The sequence below is a fragment of the Aulonocara sp. 'chitande type north' Nkhata Bay genome, linkage group LG12, assembly GCF_057382095.1.
Source record: "Aulonocara sp. 'chitande type north' Nkhata Bay isolate Kocher_YH1m ecotype deep benthic linkage group LG12, A_spYH_male_GT1.1, whole genome shotgun sequence".
In the NCBI taxonomy this organism is placed as follows: domain Eukaryota; kingdom Metazoa; phylum Chordata; class Actinopteri; order Cichliformes; family Cichlidae; genus Aulonocara; species Aulonocara sp. 'chitande type north' Nkhata Bay.
The window spans coordinates 39,930,987-39,955,462 of record NC_141355.1 but is presented as its reverse complement, the minus strand read 5'-3'; the positions used below and the strand labels follow the sequence as shown (position 1 = coordinate 39,955,462).

General features: G+C 46.5%; 3 protein-coding genes across 6 annotated transcripts; 1 reads left to right on the top strand and 2 right to left on the bottom strand.

The window, feature by feature from the left end:
• Positions 1-1,125: 1,125 nt before the first annotated feature.
• On the bottom strand, positions 1,126-3,746 carry sdhaf1 (succinate dehydrogenase complex assembly factor 1). 3 transcript variants are annotated; one of them, XM_086257827.1, is made up of 3 exons: positions 3,519-3,746; positions 3,170-3,398; positions 1,126-1,706 (listed from the first exon to the last, which is right to left on the bottom strand). In XM_086257827.1, the coding sequence occupies exon 3, from the start codon at positions 1,534-1,536 to the stop codon at positions 1,288-1,290; it is 249 nt and encodes an 82-aa protein (XP_086113953.1). In that variant the 5' UTR covers positions 1,537-1,706; positions 3,170-3,398; positions 3,519-3,746; the 3' UTR covers positions 1,126-1,287. The 3 variants fall into 3 exon arrangements, with proteins under 3 accessions (XP_086113953.1, XP_086113952.1, XP_086113954.1); XM_086257826.1 differs by lacking the exons at positions 3,170-3,398; positions 3,519-3,746 and adding an exon at positions 2,912-3,069; XM_086257828.1 differs by lacking the exons at positions 3,170-3,398; positions 3,519-3,746 and adding an exon at positions 1,841-2,894.
• On the top strand, positions 2,917-16,495 carry nudt18 (nudix (nucleoside diphosphate linked moiety X)-type motif 18). Of its 2 annotated transcripts, XM_086257824.1 has the most exons (7): positions 2,917-3,529; positions 3,618-3,790; positions 3,876-3,986; positions 7,839-7,941; positions 8,101-8,224; positions 9,319-9,443; positions 9,719-16,495. In XM_086257824.1, exons 2-7 carry the CDS (start codon positions 3,620-3,622, stop codon positions 10,099-10,101), a joined length of 1,017 nt encoding a protein of 338 aa, XP_086113950.1. In that variant the 5' UTR covers positions 2,917-3,529; positions 3,618-3,619; the 3' UTR covers positions 10,102-16,495. The 2 variants fall into 2 exon arrangements, with proteins under 2 accessions (XP_086113950.1, XP_086113949.1); XM_086257823.1 differs by lacking the exon at positions 2,917-3,529 and having other exon boundaries at positions 3,587-3,790.
• Positions 16,132-23,827, bottom strand: LOC147318212 (protein FAM240B). The gene is made up of 3 exons (XM_086257830.1): positions 23,776-23,827; positions 21,891-22,012; positions 16,132-16,737 (listed from the first exon to the last, which is right to left on the bottom strand). Exons 2-3 carry the CDS (start codon positions 22,010-22,012, stop codon positions 16,626-16,628), a joined length of 234 nt encoding a protein of 77 aa, XP_086113956.1. The 5' UTR covers positions 23,776-23,827; the 3' UTR covers positions 16,132-16,625.
• Between the last annotated feature and the right edge of the window lie 649 nt (positions 23,828-24,476).

Here is a 24,476-nt window from a genome sequence, read left to right as displayed (position 1 = left end):
TCTCGCTCAGTGGGAGTCGAGTCTGATTCACTACAAAGCGCTCTGTAAGCACGGCTCTTAGAGCTGATGCTTTTGAAATGACACATCATCGAACGTTACGGTGTGTGTCATGGAAACTGTTGACTCCAGATCTCCCGACCACTATGTCGATCTGAGACGGCGAGACCGAGACAAGACGGAGACAAGACGGAGACAAGACGGAGACCACGTAAAAGTGGTCTCGAGACATCAAGTCTACAGATAACCTTAAAAAAATACTGCAGTCGATCCAAAACAGAAGAAAACCATGAATCAACATGTGAACATGACCTGATGCTGCTGAAGTGAAGCAGAGCAAAGTTACAGAGGTTTGATTACAGACACAGCTGAGCAATCATTTGTAAAAGTTTACATTTCTTCGGTTTGAACGGCAGAAATGAGGCATTGTTGTCAGAGGCCGACAGCGCTGAACACCGCAGCACTGCTGCGTGATAAGCAGAGAATAATGCAGAAAACAGAGATTTGATGGTAAACTGGTGTCTGAGGACACTGAGAGAGCTGTGCAGGAAGTAAAAGCCAAAGTCAGAGCGAGTTCATGACGATGTTTATCAAGCGTGAAGCGTAGTTTGGACCTTCGTTTGCCGCAGGTTCAGAGAATTTTGGTTGGAGAGAGAAAACCTGCAGCATCAGAATCACTGAGCTTTCGCTCTTCAGCCCTGACGGTGAGTCCGTGACGTCGGGTGAACGATCCACACTCTGTGTTTACATGTTTCTGCTCTCATTTACTGTTTCGGCTGTTTGCTGGTTGCTGAAATAGTTTTGTGAGATTCTGGCGTTTCTGGCAAAATACATTTATATTTAAAAATCGATTCTAATGAATCGATTTCACTTTATTCAAACTAAAATCGACGGATTTTTTAAACCCACTCCTGCTCTGACTCCATTTAAGCTCCTTTAAATAATTTCCTGTGTAAAAACTGAAACACGAGGTTTCCCTCGTTTCAGTTTCCTTGGAAACAAACAAACAAACTTTTTAATTTTCTTTGTAATGCCTGAAAAAAAATAGTCACATCACTCTTCATTTACCCAGAATGCAGTGCAGACGCATGAAAACAATATGAATGATATTTCAGAGGGAGACATGAAGCCTCACAGACACATTTTATTGTTCCAGACAGCAGATAAATTCATTACTGTCAACATTTGTTTCACGGCAGCTTGTATCGCTGCTGCGACCTTCACAGCCCGTCTCCTGAGCACAATGGCAGCAGTTTGACGGTGCCGGCGTCTTTCGGAGGTCACGCGGTTTCAGCCGCGCTCTTTGGGTTTGGAGAAGGAGCCCAGCTGTTTGGTGTTGGCGTTCCTCAGCTGCTCCAGCTGCCGCTGGCCCCGTCGGTATAAATACTCAATGTGCATCACGTCCGTCTTCTTGATGCGGGAGTTCTCTCGGAACTCGTCGCGGATTCGGGGGAGGAAGCCCGGTTTGTCCTGCCCGGCTCGCAGGAACTGCCGGTACAGAGCGAGGACCTGCTTCTGCAGCTTACTGTGCCGCAACATCAGACCGAGTCAGCAGAGACAAGAGTCCAATCAGAGAGCAGCTATGCACACATGACGCTCCAACACCGGCGTGTCTCCAGCTGCGCTCCCTCACACGCCCACTCTGAACACACCACGAGGCTCAGCTTCACCTGTTTCTTCTCATTCAGGGTCTTAAAGAAGACCTTTGCCTGCAGGAAGAACACAAAGAGAACCGAACAACAAAACAGCGTTCAGGAAGATTCATCGCGTCACGGTCGCTGATTTTATTCTCTCACAGGAGAAAACTGACACCTTGAAGACACAACAGAAGGCGTCTGCTCACCTGCAGCTCCATATTTATATCCTGCAAGAACAGCTTTGCATCAGTCAAAGTTCAAAATAATCCTTCTTTAGCTCACGTTCTCTCTGTCTGCCTCCTAGCATGCCTTCCTCCTCTCCTCCTCTCCTCCGGTCAACAGCAGCACAGTTCCCCCTGAGCCAGACTGAATATAACAAATGTTCTCCTTCTACCTGCTTGTTTTTATTTCGAATGCATTCACTGGAGTTCTGATGAAGGAACACGTGTTTGTGTCTCTCTGTTTCCATTAATGTGGTCTGATCTTTAACTCATGTGTGTTTCATATTCCCGCACAAGCATGAACGTGCACGCGAGCCCCGACTGTGCACACAGGTGTCGACGTAAAAGCACGTTTTTATTTCAGTAAAGATTCTTCCTCCGTCCTTTTTTACCCCCCGCCTCTGCTGATTTTCTCATCACTGATTGTTTTCTGTGATAACTGAGCTCACCCGGCACACGTTATAACAACAACAGCGTTTAGGTGTGTCTCTCACTAAAACACATTTCAGCTAAAATAACATAAATAATTGATCTTTGGATTCTGACTGGATCCTTTGACCCTCCTGAGTAACAGTTTTTACAGTAACACATACAGTAGTATTAGCATTACTTATATTATAGTACTACACGCAGTATTACCAGCAGCTGTGGCTTATGAAAGTAACCCACAGCCGGCTGCTGGACCTCAGGATTGATCATGGCTCAAGAGTTGGGAGTTCGCCTTGTAATCGGAAGGTTGCCGGTTCGAGCCCCGGCTCGGACAGTCTCGGTCGTTGTGTCCTTGGGCAAGACACTTCACCCGTTGCCTACTGGTGGTGGTCAGAGGGCCCGGTGGCGCCAGTGTCCGGCAGCCTCGCCTCTGTCAGTGCGCCCCAGGGTGGCTGTGGTTACAATGTAGCTTGCCATCACCAGTGTGTGAATGTGTGTGTGAATGGGTGGATGACTGGATATGTAAAGCGCTTTGGGGTCCTTAGGGACTAGTAAAAGCGCTATATAAATACAGGCCATTTACCATTTTACCATCAGCGAGAGCGATCAGTTCAACTTCCTGTTTACCTGACGGAGTTCCGCTCGGACCGGTTCGGACCGGCTCCGCTGCTTCACCTGTTTGTCCTATTCCACCGTCACAGGTACGTCTCCCGGCTCTCTGTGACCTTATTGCGTTATAACACCGGCCTGAGTCGCAATGACCAGGACAAACTACAAAACACGTGATTTCCGGGTCAGATTTTCACAATAAAGCACGCGCACAGACAAATAAAAGCTAATACCCGTTTTAAGAACGCTGCTCCTGATTGGTTAGAGCTCAGTTACCTTCTGATGTATTCATCTTAATTTGTACCGTCCAAATCGCCCGTGGGGGGTGTTCGAGTGGGTTAAAAGCTCTTACTGCGGCGGCGCGGAACAGGAAGATTAGTAGCACTTCCGGTGTCACCTTCTGGAGTCAAATGTCAAAACAGGCGAGCTGAAGCAGTTGGGCTCGTGCTTTTATCACCGGCATCTGTTTCCGGGGGAAGGCTTCCGTGATTTATGACGCCGGTACCTGCGGAGAAAGTAACGAAGTACTTTTAGTGAACTACAGTTTTCAGGATTCAGATCCGACAGTAAGAGAGGAAGCTCTCCCAGCTTCTGTCACACCTGGTAGAGACCAGAAACACCACACCTGGATCACAGGTGAGCCTCTGCGCGCTTGCAGTCACAGCCTCGAGCTTTGAGGTGTTTTTTTAGCTGATGAAGACGCTCTCTGTTCTTCCTCTTACAGACATGGAGATGACAGCTGAGGAACAGCAGCAGGTGGAGGAGCAGGTGGAGAGGCTGCTGAGTGGGCAGGGGTCAGAGGTCACTGTGTGTGATGTGGGCCTGGAGCAGAGCAAACCCGCCACTCTGAGGAAGAACGTCACCTACATCGTCTGTGCTGTCATCTTCAATGAAAAGGTGAACAGAGGTCACCACAGGTAGCCACTCAGTCTCATCAATACCCTTAAATGATCAATTATTTAATTAATTAACACTCCTTCAGGAGGAGGTGCTGATGGTCCAGGAGGCCAAACCGGACTGTTACAAACAGTGGTATCTTCCTGCTGGGAGGGTGGAGGTGGGAGAGAGCCTGGAGGAGGCAATGAAGAGGGAGGTGAGTGAGGAGGAGCCTGAAGCTGCAGCTCCTCCAGCGTCCAGCAGGGGGAGCAGTGAGTCAGTCCCCATAGACTCCCATGTTAAAACAAACCTGTTTACAGCCTGATACACAAACAGTTTGGTCTCTGTGGATCATATACTCCTTCATAACAGCTGTATGCGGAAGAGCGTTTCTATTACTCACCTGTTCAAATTGTATTAAGGCTTAAAATTTGCATTAATAGGGGCGTGGCCTCTTTGACTGACAGGTAGATGGTGGTACAGGTGGCTGTAGCAGCTAGCTGTGCTAGGCTTCACCTTAACTAATGGGAGTCCCTGAACTGGACCTCTGGACCGTGTTTGTGCTGTCGGAGCCTTTTGGAGCGTTTTAACGACATCATGTGACCAATAATATGCCTGCTGTGATGTCACTGTAGAAACAGAGCATCCGAGGAGGCGGAGCTACAGTTCAGATATTACTGAGCACTGATTAGCAGATATGTGTTTGTGTGATGTTTGCATAAGGTCTGTGAATGCAGCTTCCCAACTTTCTAACCAAGATATGTAGCATTAATTAACTCCTCCCACTTGACCAAATACGATCACTTAAGGTTGAAAAAGTCAAAATACTGAAATAACAGTTTGTTTTTTCATTGGGTAAGCACTGCCCTCCTTGCTTGCCCTGACAAAACAACACTGCTTTGCAGACATCAGGAGGCGAGGAGGAGGAGTGATCTGGCTTTAACCTCAGTGTTATGTCACCTGTGTGAACATGTTTTGTTTTTTTTGTATGTCAATAAAATGTCTGAAAATTCATAATCAGAGACTTTGTGGAGCCCCAGGTGGACATTAGAGGAACTGCAGGTTTTGGGGTTTCAGTGTTTTCTTGTCTTTTTAACTCTTTTATTAAGAAAGTACATTGAACATAACAGTAGTATGACTCTCTACATTGCTTTTGCTTTCAGATTTGTAAACTTATAGTTGAAATATAAAACCCGTAAGAACTTGGGTTGGGGGTAGTGGGGCAGCCAAGTTAGCTTCGCATTATTAAGGTTTCAAAGCTTTGAAATGCCCCCTTGCGGACAGATGATAATAATTGGTTAGGCCTGTTGGACTCCAGTTCTTGAAGCTCTTATCGCACTGATTCAGGGTAAAGTCTGAGTCATATACGCACTATCTAAAGACTTTAGAGGCATTTCCAAACCACAAATTCTTATTGCTTCACTCCAAGCAGATATCATTACTCGTAGTGTTGGTTCATCTGGCAGGTTTGTTTTGTTCTGTAGCTTTGTGTCTGATATTAAAGCTGTAGCTGGTATTACTTTAACATTTGTTCCTTCCAGATCTTTCCATCCCACAGTGTAATCTAAACAACAGAGACATATCAATGGCCTTAACTGAGCTGCACAGTAATACTCTCATAGACTTAGAGGGTTTTATATTTAACTCTGGCTTTGTTCCCTTTCCAAATGTATTTTGACAGCAGTCTATCCCACTCCACAAACTGTTTTTGTGGTGTGGGAATCTGTAGCGACCGAAACAAATACAGCATGTTTAATCTAATGGCTTCAATCCTAGAGTGTAGGTCCAATAAAGGGATGGGATTCAGAATCAGAATCAGAATACTTTATTAATCCCGAGGGAAATTAGGGATCCCATCTTTGTATATCAGATTTTATGGATTCATTCACAGGACCATAGTTGGCATCAAACATTTTGGTGACGTCACGATGTATTACCCCCCTACGTACCTAATGCTACCTGCGTCCCATTTCCATTTACAGTGATTCTTCATTTCGATTGGTGGATCGTAGTTTAGAGTTAGTACCTGCGTTTTGTTTACATTAACCTTGTATCCCGAGAAACTCTGAGAGCATTTCCATGATTTTGGGGAGTGCCTGTGTGGGACAGGATGTAGTAGGTCGTCGGTGAACAGTGCTAATGTCTGGTCCCCTCCTGCTGTTCTTACTGTCTCTGCCTGATCCACTGATGGTTCTGTAAACAAGCTGTTTCTGCTGATTAAACGAGCTTCACAGTGTAGCTTCTACTGGACATGTACTTATTGGCTTCCACTGCCGTGTCGTAAATCTTTGTTTATCGGTATATTTCACCTTAGCTAAGCTGGAGGGGATCTGCTGCTCTTTCAGGGTCTCGCACACGTTGGCGTATTCTCTTGGTTTTTTTAGAATCGGGGGGTTAGTCAAGGTCCAAGCTCACTTGGTTGGAGGTAAATCCTCTGTTCTGCCATGCCGTACGAAGCAGAAGTTCCTTTGTTTTGAAGCTGAGGAATTTCACAATAATAGATCGCAGGGGAGCGTCGCCTGGGGGTGGTGCGCCCGTTCGATGCGTACGTCAAGTTCATCTTTGGACGGCCCCAGGCCTTCCCGCGGCAACTTCTCAACAAACTCACTCACTGTTGTAGAGCCCGCTCTGCTGTCTCGGGTACAGCAGAAATGCATTTGTTCTCTCTTCCTGTACGGCTCTGTAGGTCTGCCAGTTTATCCTCCACCTTGTAACAGCAGTCTGGCGAGGAAGGAGCGGCTAGCAGGTCCAGCGGGCATGAGGTGTGGAGGTTAGCCGGATAACTCGAAGCCAGTCAGTTAAATTAAAGAACAGACCTTTATTCATTGTCAGCAACATAAGACCATACAAGCCAGGTCTCCACGGCTCTACTCTGTCCGTACATACATGTGCGGGGATCGGTAATCCCGGCGCCAGGCCGTTACAATGGTGAGGTCTGTCCTGAGAGCAGAACACGAGCAGCATGTAATGGCTGCCACGCTATACTCACACACCCACTAGGAGACTCCCCCAACTACTACAATAGTAGGGCAACCCCCCTAGTGGTGCGATAACACAATAAGGGTTGTTACAACCTTCACCTGTAGCTTTATTTTTTCAATCATGGCGACCTCGGTGTTCTCGATCCTGCCCTCAGCCTCGTCCAGTCTGGCGCTCACCTTTAGGATTTCTTCCTTGATCTCCCCAGTTGTGCACTGTTTTCTTGGCGAAAGTCTTTTATTTCCTGTAACAGTGTCCAAGTCAGCCATATTTCAGCCGTTGCCTGCTGGGGTTGATTCACAGTGTGCGGCAGCAGGTTTGCAGTGAGAGGAGAAAGCTATCAGCCTGGAAGCTATCATTATTTTCCCACCGTTAAACTACCACTTCATTGCCACCTCCGAGTATTGGTTTGGTGTATTTCGCTCACCCCCTTCTTTATTCACCTCGAGGTGCTGCCATCACAGTGACGTTCAAATCGGAAGTCCGTTTCAGTGTTTTCTTTCATTAAAGATGATATTTGGGAGATGACATGAAGCTTTATGGAACTTAAATTAAATGTGTAGTTTTTTTAAAGGCCATCATTAGAAGGGACTGCACATTGATGAGTTTCCAGGTTGCCTCTGATTTCTGCTGCAGTATTTAAAGCTGCCCTGTGTTGAGCAGCAGCTTTGTGAGATGTTTGCTTCAGCTATAAATTCAGTGTCACACTTTTCCTGCTATCCGTGTCGGATCACAGGCGCAGCAGTCCGAGCCGGCCTGCACAGAACTTCGTGCTTTCCATCCCAGACTCGGCTCAGGAGGACGTAATGCTGTGAAAGGATCTCCGTCCTCTCTGTGATCACCACCCTGCTACAAACAGCAGTCTTGCTTATTGCTGCTCCTCTGACTGAAGAGCGAGCTGCTTGGTTGGTCTTTAGAAGAAGTGTTGAGTGATGCATCAAACGCACCTCTTTGTGTGAGGGTACTCAGATAAAAAGCTGATGAGCAGCGCTGGGATGTCTTTGATCTGGGTTTCAGGTTTTGTTGAACCAGCTCATGCAGAGAAAGCCTGGCTTTGTCTTCCATCAGCTGCGGTTCTCTTTGTCTGCAGGTGAAGGAGGAGGCGGGGTTTGAAAGTGAGCCAGTCACCTTGCTGCTCATCCAGGAGCAGGGACCTCAGTGGATCCGTTTCATCTTCCTGGCCAAGGTCACAGGTCAGAGGTCACACACTTTATTAGTGTTGAAGGGTGACCTTTTTACTCCGAGCCCCTGAACGCATCGTTAGCTTTGTCTGGTTTGAGGAAGCTGGGTGAATATGTGTATCACATGAAGGGCAGCAGAGTTTAAGGAGCGTGTCTCTCCTCTTCTGTCAGGGGGAAGTTTAAAGAGTCTGTCAGCAGCAGATCAGGAGTCTCTTCAGGCCTCGTGGTGGGACAGACATTCAGAGCTCCAACTCAGAGGGCGGGACATCCTCCGCCTCATCGAATCTGGACTGAAGTATGTAAACTCAGCGAAACACACCACAGAGTTGAGTTTAGTTATCGATTAACCTGCAGCATCACTTTAAATTCACATCAGTTTTATTTATGGAGTACCAGTGCACTTAAAAGATAGTGTCTGTCTCCTGAATCCAAACTGGAAGCTGGTTCCACAGAAGAGGGGCCTGAAAACTGAAGGCTCTGCCTCCCATTCTACTTTTAAATACTCTAGGAACAACAAGTAGGCCTGCAGAGCGAGAGCGAAGTGCTCTAATAGGGTGATATGGTCCTACAAGGTCATTAAGATAAGATGGGGCCTGATTATTTAAGACCTTGTATGTGAGGAGCAGGATTTTGAATTCTGGATTTAACAGGAAGCCAAAACAGGAGAAATCTGCTCTCTCTTTCTAGTCCCTGTCAGGACTCTTGCTGCAGCATTTTGGATCAGCTGAAGGCTTTTCAGGGAGTTTTTAGGACATCCTGATAATAATGAATTACAGTCGTCCAGCCTGGAAATAATAAATGCATGAACTAGTTTTTCAGCGTCACTCTGAGACAGGATATTTCTAATTTTAGAGATGTTGCACAAATGGAAGAACGCAGTCTTACATATTTGTTTAATATGTGCGTTGAAGGACATGTCCTGGTCAAAAATGACTCCAAGGTTCCTCACAGCGTTACTGGAGGCCAAGGTAATGCCATCCAGAGTAAGAATCTGCTTAGATACCATATTTCTAAGCTTTTCAGGGCCGAGTACAATAACCTCAGTTTGATCTGAATTAAGAAGCAGAAAGTTAGCGGCCATCCAGGTCTTTATGTCTTTAAGACATTCCTGCAGTTTAACTCATTGGTGTGTGTTATCTGGCTTCATGGACAGATAGAGCTGGGTGTCATCTGCATAGCAGTGTAAATGTATGCTATGTCTTCTAATGATGCTGCCTAAGGGAAGCATGTATAATGTAAACAGAATTGGTCCTAGCACTGAACCCTGTGGAACTCCATAATTAACCTCAGTGTGTTTAAAAACTTCCTTTATCTGAGTTGTTCAGCCTCTTTTTGATCTGTACAATGTTGACGTGGCGACTCCTGACTTTCCTGCCGTGCTGCCTTCAGGTACCGTCTGAGTCCCTGCCATCCTGTCACGCTACCCTTAGACCTGAGCTGCCGTCACGTGGTGCAGAGACTCATGTTGGTCTTCGTCGGTGCTGAGGAGCACATCTGGGTTCTGCTCATCAGAGGTACCAAACTCACTCGTTAGCACTGACAGAAAACTTCACGCACTCTACAGTTTGGCTTTTTTCCTGAAAACACGGCCGAGTTAAAGTGTTTTAAGTGTGACATCTTCCTAAATAACCTGTAATTAAGTAGGACCCTGAGCCTCAGTAACAGACTGAACTAAATTAAATAATGCAATATATTAGAAAGTTACAAATATAAGAAACAGTCCTAATATATATAAATACCTCAATGATAAATATCCAGAATATTACAGACGTGATTTTTTTGCTGGCAGCCCCGGAGCCCCACCTCCCAACAGCGGCGGCGGTGAGGACCCACGCGGTGACCTGGGCGGCCAACATGGTGGTGCAGGAAGCCATGCAGTCGGCTTACTACGACCATGATGTCAACACGCTGGGCGTGCTCAGTCTGCAGCACAACGGCCGACAGAATGGCAAGACGGACGGCGTGTGCTTCAACACACTGGTGGCGCTGACGCCTGACCACGTCCAGCGCGATGAGGACGGGCGCAAGGTGGAGTGGACACCGACGGGGCAGCCTCCGCGTGTGGAGCACCCTCGCTACGTCTGGCATGAAGTCCAGAAACAAACGCTGAGGGAGAAACTGCTGGAGAAAACCAGAAACGCCGCCCTGGTACCGATCCACAGCCTGTACTGACCGCCGGCGCCGGGCGTACAGGGACGACACCAACTGTACTCTTTGACAAGAACGAGAAGTTTTAGGTTTTATTCTGAAAGGCAATCTATGCCAGTAACTGCAGCAATAAAATGAAAGATGATGACTGTCAGGGAATCACTCCGACCGCCCCCAGACTGGAGCTCCCGGGGTCGTCGGGGGCGGTCCAGGGTGGGGGGAGGGACCTCAGAGCCTTACTGGTCCTCTATCATGTAGATTACGAGTTACTGATTTGTTGTGAAATTCTGTCTTCAGCTGATTAAGGACATGTCCAGCATCGCTCACTGACCTGTGGAGAAGCTGATCATCTGCTCGCTGCTCTTGACGAAGGCGGTCGCACTTATCTCCTCCTCCTCCTCCTCTCCCTTATCTTCCCTGCTTAGCCTCTTGTGTCCTTGTCTAGTCTCGTGTTTTTTGTATTACTTTTCCCTGAACACTCTCTCACAGTCTGTTGTAAAGGCTCACCTTTCAGCACATTCACTTCACCAGATGCACCTTGTTTCTTTTCCTCACCTTTGATTGGGTGTGGTGCTTGGCCTTAATCGCACTCACCTGTCACTCGTTATATAAGGACTGCACTCACCTACCCCTCACTCTTTCTTCACTCCCACATGGGGCGGCAGCTGAGGTGAGTTTCTCTTTGAGTCTCCTGAGTTCATGTATCATTTTGAGTTACTTAAATCATACTTTATGTCCTTTTTAGAGAGAGCAGTCCATGTGTGTCTTTCTTTCCTTTATCCGTTATACAATAAAACAACAAAACCTGCAAATGATTGATGACTGCTTATTTTCATTCTAATCGGATGAGCCCATGATGACGACTACTGAAACCCTGAACCTTCCTTCCTCCAAAACATGGTCCTCCGAGCCGGAGTAGCGTCAGCGTCATGGATTCACAGCAGCCATTGACCGAAGATTTGAGACGTTCCGGTCGTGATAGTCGACCTCCGGCCCACCTGCAGCAGTATGACGTTCAGTATCCTGGAAGTAGAAGTGCTCGATGTGATACAGAGAGTCAAACAGAATGCCAGCATAGTGACACAGACACACATGGGCTGCAGGATCCTGATGGAGAGTCAGAAAGACAACCAGAGACATCGCCTGCTCCTTTACCCACCAATCAAGATGAGGTGATGAGGGAACTCCTGATGACAATGAGGGAGATTAGGCAAATCATGATTCAGTTATCTCCTCCCCATTCTCGCAGTTCCTCCAGATCTTCAATTCACATTGTCTCTGATGAAAGCAAATCCTCTGTTTGCGGTTTACAAGCCATTCCCCAAACACATCAGCAACATGAGCAGTTCCCAGTGATTGATCCAGCAACATGTCAATCACCCTCTCAGCCCCCCCAGGTTAGCCGTCACTCTGGTGCAGTTCTGGCTGCTAGCCCTCCTTTCCCTAATTCAACAATATTAGATGCTGCAGTTCCTTCAAGTGGTTTGCCTAGACCAGTTTTTCCTACACCAGATGAGACTCCTTTTAATTTCCTGGCCACACCACTGCAAGGTCCCCACCAGATTTCATGTGTTCAACCTGCTGTTCCTCTAGATGAAGACCCCGCTCAATCTCTCGTTTGCATTCCAGAACCAAGGCAGCACCCTCCTTTAAAGCAGCAACCAGCTACATCTGATGGTTTGCATGCACAAAAACCTTCGGTACCCATTACTGCTAGTTCTAGTCACCCTGTTAGCACTAGAACACATGTGTATAAACTTGAGGGTCCTTCTTTCCCAGACCTTACCAGAGAAGATGAAATCCAGTATAGGCTGTTACGAATGGCCCTTACTAACCTGCTTGACCCTCATGAGACAGAGCATTTCAAATATCATGTCCTTCTTGATCACCTGAAAGTAGACCAAGCTAAACGGTTAGCTATTTCCTTTTCCTATGCTCCTGACCCATACACTCAAGCCATCAAAGCTCTTGATGAGCGTTATGGGCAACCAAGACAGCTAGCATTGAAAGAGCTACGGAATATACTGGAGCTTCCTCCTATCAGAGCAGGTGATGGTCGGACTCTGGACAACTTTGCTCTTCGTGTGCAAGCTTTAGTTGGCTTGCTTAGCACTATGGGTGATCAAGGACAGACAGAACTAAATTGTGGCTCCCATGTCGATCGCCTACTTGAAAAGTTGCCCGCAGAGCATTCCAGTCGCTTCAAACGGCACATTTACAGGGAACAAGGAGATATGATGTATGACTTACCTTTGTTCTCATCCTGGTTGCAAATGGAATGCAAGTGTCAACCAAGAAAGGACAGTCCTGTTTCATCCTTTAACCAGCCACGACCTGCCCATAAGTACACCTCTCCACTCACAACAATATTACATGGAACAAATGCATCCGATCCTGTACAGGCAGCACAACCCATCATAATGACTAAGGCTAGATGTGCATATTGCTGCTCACCTGAACACCACATTAGCAAGTGCCCTGAGTTCATTAACAAGACAAAGGATGAGAAAATAAACTGGATAAAGAGAAACAAACGGTGTTGGCGTTGTGCTAGAACTCATCAGGCTGCGAAGTGTGATCTGAGGAAAGCATGTGCCACCTGCATGGAAAGACATCTACAGATCCTATGTGAGGTGAATCAGAAACCTAGAACTGAAACTAATCCTGTAGTGAGGACACTGTACTTTGATAGACCTAGCGATCGTCCTAGTGTACTATTAAAGGTTGTGAAAGTGCTCCTGCGTAATGGCAAAAGAACCCTGGAAACATATGCAATACTTGATGATGGCTCCCAACGTACCATGCTTCTGACATCTGCAGCTAAGCATCTCCACCTAACTGGGAAAGCTGAAAAATTATCACTCAGAACTGTCCATCAAGAAGTTGAAACTATTCAAGGGTCTTGTGTAAGTTTCCAGATTTCTCCCATCGCACATCCAGAGAAAACATACACAATTAATAATGCCTTCGCTACAAGTCACTTAGCACTTTCAGACCACACCTACCCCGTATCCTCTCTTCAACGGAGATACAAGCATCTTCAAGGTTTCCCATTAACCTTCATTAACAAAGCAGCTCCACTACTGCTCATAGGCTCTGATCATACCCACCTTATTACGCCTATTGCACCAGTTAGACATGGACCATTTGGATCTCCTGCAGCAGTCAAAACCCGCTTAGGATGGACACTCCAAGGTCCAATCACAGACTTCCAACCCCAGAGCAGTTCCACGCATGCCCAATGTTTGTTCACATCTTCCAGTTCAGGTTCAGGAGAACCGCTCCAGCACATCCTTGTGTCCGCTGATGGCTCTGAATTCATTCAGCCACCTCATACTCTACCATCAGCAGTACCTATGTCGTCACCGGCAGTGCCACTATCACCAGTTCCACCGCCTGTGGCTGCCATTCCGCCAGTGGTCAGGGCGCTGCCTGCTCCTGCATCACTTGGTCCTGCCTCTGCCAAGCCCCGTACATTGCCCCCAGCACCTGCAAAACTGCCCAACGGTCTGCAGGTCTGGGCCTGCCGCTGCATCCCACGCGGTTGGCATTTGGACCTGCTTTGCCGCAACCGCTGGTTACATGGTCGGCCCCCTGAACTGTCTGGCCTGCATTGTCGACCTCTAGGTCGACCCCCTGAACCTATATTAGACCTGTAGCATGTCTGATTCCTCTGCCCCCGCTTCGTGAAAAAGAGCATCTTTAATCCTTTGAACATATTTCTCAGTAGAAATATGGGGGCGGCTGTTGTAAAGGCTCACCTTTCAGCACATTCACTTCACCAGATGCACCTTGTTTCTTTTCCTCACCTTTGATTGGGTGTGGTGCTTGGCCTTAATCGCACTCACCTGTCACTCGTTATATAAGGACTGCACTCACCTACCCCTCACTCTTTCTTCACTCCCACATGGGGCGGCAGCTGAGGTGAGTTTCTCTTTGAGTCTCCTGAGTTCATGTATCATTTTGAGTTACTTAAATCATACTTTATGTCCTTTTTAGAGAGAGCAGTCCATGTGTGTCTTTCTTTCCTTTATCCGTTATACAATAAAACAACAAAACCTGCAAATGATTGATGACTGCTTATTTTCATTCTAATCGGATGAGCCCATGATGACGACTACTGAAACCCTGAACCTTCCTTCCTCCAAAACACAGTCTGTTCTCTAAAACCTAAAAGAGAATTATGGATTGGATCAACTGGTCCCTAAATGCAATCGACACCCTTTTCTCAACGAGAAGTCTGGGCTCGGGTGAGCCTGAGTGCTGAAGATATCTACCTATGAACCATGATAACAGGGTTCTGATCGGAGCTGGCTTGGCCCTGACTTATCGCAGAATTAAGGAAGCGGAACCAGCTGTTCAAACCCCCACAAGGCTGCCCGCTGGGATTGAAACGATGGGAGAGGCGTGAGTTTCTCAAAATGGGCTCATTGAGTGCAGCACAGATAAGATCTTGGAGAGGCTACGGCTGCTGTGAATACTCAGAATAAGATCTCTGACTGCAGACTGGATACATCTCGGAGAAGCTCACTGCGGTCGTGAGTTCTCAGTTTTCCAGGGAAAATTAATACAAAAAACACGAGACTAGACAAGGACATAAGAGGCTAAGCAGGGAAGATAAGGGAGAGGAGGAGGAGAGGAGAAAAGTGCGACCGCCTTCGTCAAGAGCAAGAGCAGAATCGGCTCTTTGAGCACAAGAATGACAACATCACAGAACGCAAGTATGGCGAAGCTCGCGGCTCTCCAACGGGAGATTGAGAGACCAGTGTTGGACTGTAGAACAGCTTTGAAATTCATATGAGTTGTTCGCACTAAAGTAAAAGCACCATCACTTCATGCGGAGACCCCTTTGGCGCCAGCGGCGGCCTCAAGGCTGGAGCTGAACAACAACACCCTGATAACGACTGTGTTGAGTCTGTTCTTCCCATTCCATGTAAGGCCACCTGGGTTGGCTGGAAGACTGTTTAGTTAGCCTGGCAGGGAGGAGGACACTGTCTCAGCTGAACTATGGACACGCACACACAGACATATACACTGATATGCACACACTCATCCCCCCTCCCTTTCCAAACGCCTTCGACGCTTATTCCCTTCCGATGCTGACGGGGATCAAGGAGACCAGCGCACGCAGGCTCGGATGTGCTGTCTAAGTCGGCGGTCTCTCACCTTTACCCCCCCTGTTGCTTGTCATGTGTTTCTTTGGTGTATTAAGAGTTTTTTCATGTGCAGAGGTGTTTTTTTCTGTTCTCAAACTGATCTCCCTGTTGGAGCTCAGTCTGGGGGCAGTTATTTTTTTTCTTTTTTTCTTTTTTTTAAACATTTATTTATTGGTTTTAACCGGTTTTACACGATGCACCGTGAGCAAAAATAAATAAATAAATAAATAAATAAATAAGAAAATTAAATAAATAAATAAAAACAAAACCACAACATACACACATTTTTTTCTCCTTATCTTTCCTCATCTGGTGCTTTTTCCATTGTTATACCTCTCTGTCCTGTCTTCCCCATGTGATGTTTGTGTAATGTATGTATGGTCGGAGGGCAATAGGTCGGCAGCCTTATGAAATTTCCCCTTGTGGGACTAATAAAGGTATATCAAATCAAAATCAAAATCACTTCACAGCTGGGTTGGATTATTCTATAATAACGTCGTTCATGAGTATGTTCATATCATTATCTACATGTGCGACGTATTTAATAACTAAAGCTGTGTGGTACAGCTGGGGCCCCCTTAAAGCCCCCCCTGCATGCTGCACTGCTGGAAAGAGAAAAAAGCAGAAATTATTATTGTCATTATTTTTAAATATATGTGTTTATAAATAAGTCTAAAGTTTCCAAAATAAAGAAAAAAACACTGGTGGGGAAAAAGTCACTATGACTTCCTAAACATATGTTAAACAGAAACAACGCCCCCTGGTGGCCAAAGTCTTAAATTCTGCAGAGAATAATTCATAAAATTAACTTTTTTATGCTTCTGTAGAAAAACAACTGAAAACTTAAAAAGTTTGTATTTGTGAAGCTGCTGTGAGAAAACTTGAAATGACTGAAGAGTGAATTTAAAATATTTAATAGTTGTTTTTATTTCAGTTACGTTCCAAACACTGACCGAGCTCTGCTGTTTGCTGGTGTTGAAGGGGACTGATGGTTTTGTCACTAATGGTCACTTATAGATTATTTATTGGTTCACACGCTGCATGTGGCCGGCGTCGGAAACTCCTTCATGTTCCCACCTTTACTGGACTGAACGTTCAGCCCCTCCTCGAGGTTTGTTCCTGTTTGTCCAGCAGATGGCGCCATGTTGGCGGTCAGAGGCTTCAGAGTGAGTCTCAGTGATCTTTACACCTGCTGCAGAATCAGCACAGCCTGACACTGCTGGCTCTGATGCACTGATGTGTTTGAGATGCAGGAAATAAAACAGAACGTTCAAACTCTGACTCTGAATGAATCACAGACGTGTCTATTTTCCAGCTCTTTATTTCTCTCACACAGCAGCAGGAGGAGACGCGGTTGTTGGCTCAGCAGCTCTACGGCGAGTTATCGGGGGCTCAGGTCTGGTCAGCTGACGGCTCCATCTTCATCTTCCTCATGTAGTTGTCATTGAGGTTCTTCAGGTGTTTGGTTCGGTTCTCCAGACGGACCAGCCACTCCCCCCTCAGCCTGAAACACACAGGAAGGACGGTTACATTACATCATGCCAGCGCATCACATGACACCATGTAGTCAAACTCCACCCCCATCTTGCTGTTACACACACTGCACGTGCTCAGCAGTGGTTCTGCAGACCTACAAAGGTCACGCAGGTTTGTGACCTTTTATAAACCACCTGCTTCAGCTTTCGGTTTTCGTTCTTATGGTTCCGGCCTTAAAGCTACCGTGTCAGGGTGAGCGTCATCATATTCATTAACAGTATTTTAAGAGGATCTGATCGTAACAGCGATGCCTGGAGGTGGTCGGTGGCGTGCAGCAGTGCTGAGGTCAGAGCTTCAGAGCTTAATGAGCTCTGAGTCTGCAGCAGATCTGGTGTCCTGGTGACAGCTGCGGCGTTATCGCTGTCGCATCAGCGCTTTTATTTCACCAACACCCACGAGCGTGCTCGCCTGTCTCTGTGAGGCTCGATGAAGAAAGAACACCTCGTGCTGCTTTCTTCTTCTTCTGTTTGGCTGCACGTCACAGACAAATCCTTCACCTTCAGTCTCAGTACTTGACTTCCCTTACAGTGCTCACAGATACGATTTCACCTGAAGGACCTCTGAAGGTTTCATCTAAATAAGTTCAAACAGTATTTCTGCTCAGGTTTTGTTGCTTCTGCATCTGTTTTCATTCTCTGTGCTGCAGTTTTCATCTTTATTGACAGAAACTACTGGAACACTGCTCTGTGCCAAAGAAACTGAGCTGCACCGCGTCCGATTCAACTCTCTGACCGGATGTTATTGGCTGCTGATGTCACTGATGGGATGTTATTGGCTGCTGATGTCACTGATGGGATGTTATTGGCTGCTGATGTCACTGATGGGATGTTATTGGCTGCTGATGTCACTGATGGGATGTTATTGGCTGCTGATGTCACTGATGGGATGTTATTGGCTGCTGTCTGTAGGAAGAAGGCGTTTCTCCTTAAAGATGGTGGAGAGGTCAAATCATCACAAGTTGCCAGCCTGCCAGTCCAAACTTTTTTCTGGTCCTTCCTTTGGGACACACCTGAGGACAGAGGCTGTTTGAGGGGTCAGGGTGTACGTTATGTCACTGAAAGGCTTCACAACCACAGGTGCACAAACGTGCGGCAGACAGGAAGCGACTCCAGGACACAAAGGCAAAGAAATAACAGACGTTCGTCTGTGAGGCGTCACATGTTTGAGTGTAACCCAACCCTCGCCATCAGCTGTCCTCACCAGCTCTTTGTCGCCTTCCTGTCAAGTTTTTCGGATTATTCCATTTGTCCTGATAATCTTCCTGATGTCAGCCGAGGCAGACAGACGGACAGGTAGGCATCTCGCTCCTCTGCACCAGGAGCAGATTTTTTTACGGGTTGTATGGAAGCCCCAAACGCAATTTCATTGTTCTTGACAATGACAATAAATAAATACTTGACTTGACCAACGCTTTAAGACCTTCATCTGACACAAAGGTGTTGCTGAAGCAGCATCAGAGTGATTCAAGTCCAGCCCGGCTCACTGGTTTAGGTTAGCATTTCTCCTTTCAGCGTGCTGAGCACCGCCACTATGACGTCTCTTATCCACAGAAGTGCCAGCGACTCATCCAGAACCAGTTTCACACATTTTCACCAAAACATGTGGGGTCATTGCTCCAGGCTCAGTACTGCACCACAGTGACATCACTGAGTGTCTCACTATGATTGGCAGATGTCCTCTTCAGGTCGTCTCCTGGTGCACCTCTTGTTCTGCACCGGCTGTTTGCATGTGCTTCACTCTGAGATCACCACGAACCTCAAAGTTGTGGGTCCTGAATCACCAGTGTGACGCAGCGGTGCAGGAGGCGGTGCAGAGGTGCAGCTAAATTATAATCAGCCAGGCTAAGGTCTGGGATCTGCAGCGAGGACCTGCAGGATGAAGCTAACCTGTCAGCTGATCAGGAACAAAACGAAATGATTTAGAGAAGCCAGAGAGTCACGTTCAGCATTTTTCTCCTCCTCTGCTAAATATAATTAATATGACTGCAGCCACTTCCTGTGCTGTTGATGAGCTGCTTCTTCTACAACATCTGCTGCTATGACTGTGGCCATTCAGGCTCCTCTACTACTGCTACACCCTCTGCTTAGACTTAGACCTAAACACTACCACAGCGTCTGTAACTCCTCCCATTTCTGCAGCTTCTGCTCCCACTGCAGTGGGTCTACTAACCACAGGGTTTGTGGTTCAGTCCCTGGATCCTCCAGCTGCATGTTGAAGTGTCCTTGGGCAAACACTCCACCCTCAGGTGCCTCCATCAGAGCGTGAGTGTGAAGGTTTGGATAAAAGTTCTTCGGCACTGAAATACCCTTCCATGAACGAGAGCTCTGCTCTCCTGTGCTAGTCCAGCACGTCCACGCCTGCGATGACCTCTGTGTGTTTTACTGTTACAACCTCTCCTCCTGCTAACGCTTCGACTCCTCAGCTTCTACCTGAACTTTAAATTTAGTTTTACTTGTTTGGTGTTTGAGCTGCAGGCGAGGGGTGGAGGAGCACCGTCTAAAGAGGTGCCGCCTTATATCTGAGCTCCTGAAGCTGTGGAGGAGCTGTGATGATGTCACGGGTTCATGGCTCATCACTGTGTTTAATCTGATCCAAGTTTTCTTTCAGTTTTCATGAATGAATGTTTTTTTAAATGCAGATGTTTTGAAAATAAATGAATCTATTAAACGAGTGTGGAGGAACAATATAACTTGATTTAATTATAGATAAGTTTAGCTCTTGTAATTATGCACTCATATGTATTTTTATGCTCCATGGAGCTGTGGAGCTAACACTAATATCAGGACACTCTGGCCTCACACTGTGGACACGTCAGCAGAGAAAAGCCCCCACAGATCCTCACTGATGGACTCGCTGCAGCTCATTGAGAAAAGCAGAAACTGAGCGTGCTGAGCTTCACGTCGATGTCCTTTCATGAAACAAAATTAGTTTTGGCTTCAGCGACGCAGACGCACAGACCGAAGCATCCGTTAGATGATTATTAATATCAGAATATCTTCTAAATTCAGCTGCTGTGTCTGTGCTCGCGGCCGGCCTCCGTCACTCATCGCTCCGAGATTATCACCTCGGTGCTTCGCAGCACATTTTTCCAGCCCCTGCTCAGATCACACATAACGTACACAATTAGCGCGGACTAGAGTCGGGGTTAGAGGCAGCGGGGAGCCAGATAGCTGTGGAGTCGGGGGGTGCATGGTAATAGATAGCCGAAGGATTAGGAGATACACGGTAGTGATAGGTGGGGGATTAGGATACAGGGTAATGGATAGCAGAGGGATTACGTGAGATGAACTGAGGTTAAGGGGGGAGGAAGATGAGTGAGAGGGGTTAAGGTGGATAGGGCTAATAGCTGATGTAACATCAGGAGGTCAAGTTTAATAAGAGGATATAAGATAAATCAAAAGAGCAGCAGGACCGGGGCAGGAGGCTCCTCCATCAGTGGCAGCACTGACCTGTTCTGACCTTCTCGCTGAGTCTGAGTCACCGTGCTCACTCTTACCTCCTTCCACCAGGTGTGTTGTGTTAGTCGCTTCCTGTTTTGAACCTGCTCCCAGTTTGTGTCACACCTGTGTGTGAGCTGTGCAGGATGTTAGCCGTGCTGATTCTTGTTCGATGGAGGATTTTGCTTTCCGGCCCCTCACCGTCTCAGCTCACTTTGTTGTCTTGATTAAACAACGGACTGATCAGAAGGACACCCGGGCAGACCCAGGACAGCCTGGAGACAACTTGTCTCTCTCTCGGTTGATTTGAAGACTCCAGCCCGCCATCGTCCTGTTTCCTTTGCTTCCTTCAGAGCCGGTGAGGCGAGGTCATGTTTCCGCTCATTAGTGCTCATCGTCTCTGACACCTTTAGCAGCCAGACGGTGTTAGAGGCTCGTGTGTTTGTGTTGGTATGTCCTGCAGCTCGCCGAGAGACGAGGCCGTTTGTAATGAGAGGATCTGTTTTTAGATGCGTCTATTTGCCACAAGGTCACATGGCTTCACCGAATGAAACCGCATTCATGCTCAGTTTGGTAACGGACGTCTGGCTCAAAGACCTCAACAGATGAAAGAAAGTGTTTGTAATTTAAGCCTCCACGAGAGACGCAGTGTGTGAATTACAAACAGCACGTTTATCAGGGTGTGTCTGAGGACAGCAGAGCATTCAGTGGGCAGGGAGCTCCAGCTGTCCCATAAAACCCAGTTACACCCAGAGAACAAAGGACAGGCTGAGTGCTGACAGGTAACCAGACCACAGAATAATCAGCGAATCACACAGAGACAAATAAAATGCAAGAAATTAAAGCTGAGAGTGGAACGAACCATGAAAACGAAACCGTTTAGACTGAAGATCAGTGACATTACAAATAAAACAGAAGAGTCCAAAAACCTTTCCACCAGAATAACAGTAACTGAAACCCGTGAGGACGCCAGTCCGTGTGCTCAGGTGGAACAAGCAGCTGAAGCGTCTCACTTTTCTCTGCAGTAAAACACGTGCAGCGAGCGCTCGCTGGTCCCTCACAACGTTTCACCCATCAGCTCAAACTCAAGCTGATGAAAGCCTGTCCATCATACTGTGACCTGACTGTGCAGTCAGTGCATAAACATCACCATAGTCTGGAGTTATTTCCATCAGCCGCTCAGATCTGAACACAAGCGGACCTGCAGTTGTCTCTTTGGCGAGGAAAACAAACTGCCCCTCTCTGTCTCAGCTCACTTTGCCTCCTTTGTCGTCTTGATTAAATAACTGACTGATGAGTAGGAGAGCCGGGCAGACCCAGGACAGCCTGGACACAGTTTGTCTCTCGGTTTAGCAGCTCACATGTACTTTAGAGGGAACGCTGACAACCATCACTGAGTGATATCCATTATCGCTGACTGCGTTTAGCCAGCTAACACAAAGAAAGTCTGGATATGTTTAACCTTTCTGCCAGCCTCATGACAGAAAAGAAGCTGTACGCAAAGATGGAGACAGGTGTGACCTTCAATACAACACTACAAAACTAAAAGTAAACTGAAGAAGAAGAAGATGACTAAACTTGGGTTAGACACAGTTTTTGACTAAATGCTAACCAGAGCCTCACATCATGAAGTTTTATAGAAACATGTTATGCGTTGACCGCTGGGCCGAAGGACGTCACTCACTTTTTGAGTGCGCTCTGGCTCATCCTCTGCTCCTCGCTGTCAGCTTGCTGAGTCTGAGTCTCGATCCTCCTCTCCCAGAACGTCTTAATGAGCTCTCTGTCATGGACCAGAGCCAGGTTCATCTGTAACAGCACGACAGGAGCACACACGCTGTCAACAGCCTGACCTCTGACCTCCATAGAAACACATCGCTGCACATAGTTGACCTTTAACCCCTTCTTCCACTCGGTCCATGATGTCAGCACTCTGCGGTCTTCTTTGGTGTATTTGGGTTCATTATCCTGCTGCAGTGTGAGTCCTTCAAACCCACAGGATGGAGCATGAGCTCCTGCTTCTCCTCGGTCAGGGTGGAGCTTTTAATCTCACCATGTTTCAATCTGCTCCTCACATACAAGGTCTTAAATAATCAGGCCCCATCTTATCTTAATGACCTTGTAGTACCATATCACCCTATTAGAGCACTTCGCTCTCGCTCTGCAGGCCTACTTGTTGTTCCTAGAGTATTTAAAAGTAGAATGGGAGGCAGAGCCTTCAGTTTTCAGGCCCCTCTTCTGTGGAACCAGCTTCCAGTTTGGATTCAGGAGACAGACACTATCTCTACTTTCAAGATTAGGCTTCAAACTTTCCTTTTTGCTAAAGCATATAGTTAGGGCTGGACCAGGTGACCCTGAATCCTCCCTTAGTTATGCTGCAATAGACGGAGGCTGCTGGGGGATTCCCATGATGCATTGAGTTTTTCCTTTCCAGTCTCCTTTCTCACTCACTATGTGTTAACAGACCTCTCTGCATTGAATCATATCTGTTATTAACCTCTGTCTCTCTTCCACAGCATGTCTTTATCCTGTCTTCCTTCTCTCTCCCCAACCAATCACAGCAGATGGCCCCGCCCCTCCCTGAGCCTGGTTCTGCTGGAGGTTTCTTCCTGTTAAAAGGGAGTTTTTCCTTCCCACTGTCGCCAAAGTGCTGCTCATAGGGGGTCATATGATTGTTGGGTTTTTCTCTGTATGTATGATTGTAGGGTCTACCTCACAATATAAAGCACCTTGAGGTGACTGTTGTGATTTGGTGCTGTGTAAATAAAATTGAATTGAATTGAATCTGAACTTCACCCACAGTGTGTATGTAAGGTGAGCATAACAGCTATGATGTCATCCATCTGCTAATGAACCCTGTAGCATTATAACATCCATCCAGCCTGTCCCAGCTGTCATAGGGCAAGAGGTGGTGTACACCTGAACAAGGGCCTCTAAATATGCACATTAGTCAGGATAAAGCAGAGGATCTGCAGCCTTGAGTAAGCTAACATTGTGTATCCTCTTTGGCTGCTCTAATGGAGTAGTTTCAAATTTTTTAGATAAATAAAAAGACGTCAAAACCAGACAAACTATTTCTTAAAATCACATTATGTTAAAATCTGGTAAAGCAAACAACCACATTTGTTGTTATTGTTAGATAAGATAAGATAAGATAACCTTTACTAGTCCCGCGTGTGGGAAATTTGTTAATTTGTTGTGTTGTAGAAACAGCAAGCTGCAGTTTATATAAAATAAAACAACCATTGCATCATCAATTACATTAGATTATAGACAAAAATCAGAAATATCAATAAGTTTTGGCTCTAGAAATTGTCAGTACTGTGAAGTTGCTCCCTGTTTCCTCTTTCCGAGCAGCAAACAAGTTTTAATCTATCGAGACGCTGAAACTTTTAAAACTGTATTTCCTCCCTGACCACAAACAGAAGTTAAACAGGACTAAAAACTAAAGACAAACTCTTTCCTGGACTGAAGGTTACAAATTCAAACCTTAAAAATTTAAAATATAAAAATTTTGAAGCATTTTTACTGAAAGTTTAAAGCTGAGAAGAACTGAAGCAAATGGAACAAACCTTTGATCGGAGCTCACGGTGCTTCAGACAAACACTGTCTCTCCCCCCACACCTCTGCACAGGACACACACGAGCCGTCCGTCACACCCTTTATGTAATAACACCCCCCCCCACACACACACACACACACACATCATCTGATTTGATTTCTGTAAATCCTTTACGATGCTGACAAAACATCAGTGTGTGTGTATCTGTGTGTGTGTCTGTGCACGTGTGTGTGTGTGTGTGTATCTGTGCACGTGTGTGTGTGTGTGTGTGTGTGTGTGAGAGAGACAGTTGGGTGTTAACACATGTTTGACATTTCAGCCCTCTCGGGGCGTGATGCGATGCTGCTGCAGGGTGTTAAACACACACACACACACACACACACATGTGTCTGTATTTATATCATTGTGAGGCCTTACACTGACATAATGCATTCCTGGGTCCTTGCATCATATTTGGGTTTTTCCAAAATCATTAGTTTAAGAGCTGAAGGACAAATGGGGGACAAATACTGTGATATAGTTCAGCAGTCGAATAAACAAAGTCTTCGTTATGATGATTATACGCTGCTGGTTTGTAATGTCTAACTGTTCCATGAGTTAATTCCTGGACTGGGCAGGCTTAATTATCTCTACATGTTCAGTGTGTTTGCAGCAATGTCAACATGCATGAGAGCCCACTTATGTTGGTATTAACATCAATCAGCAGCCCAG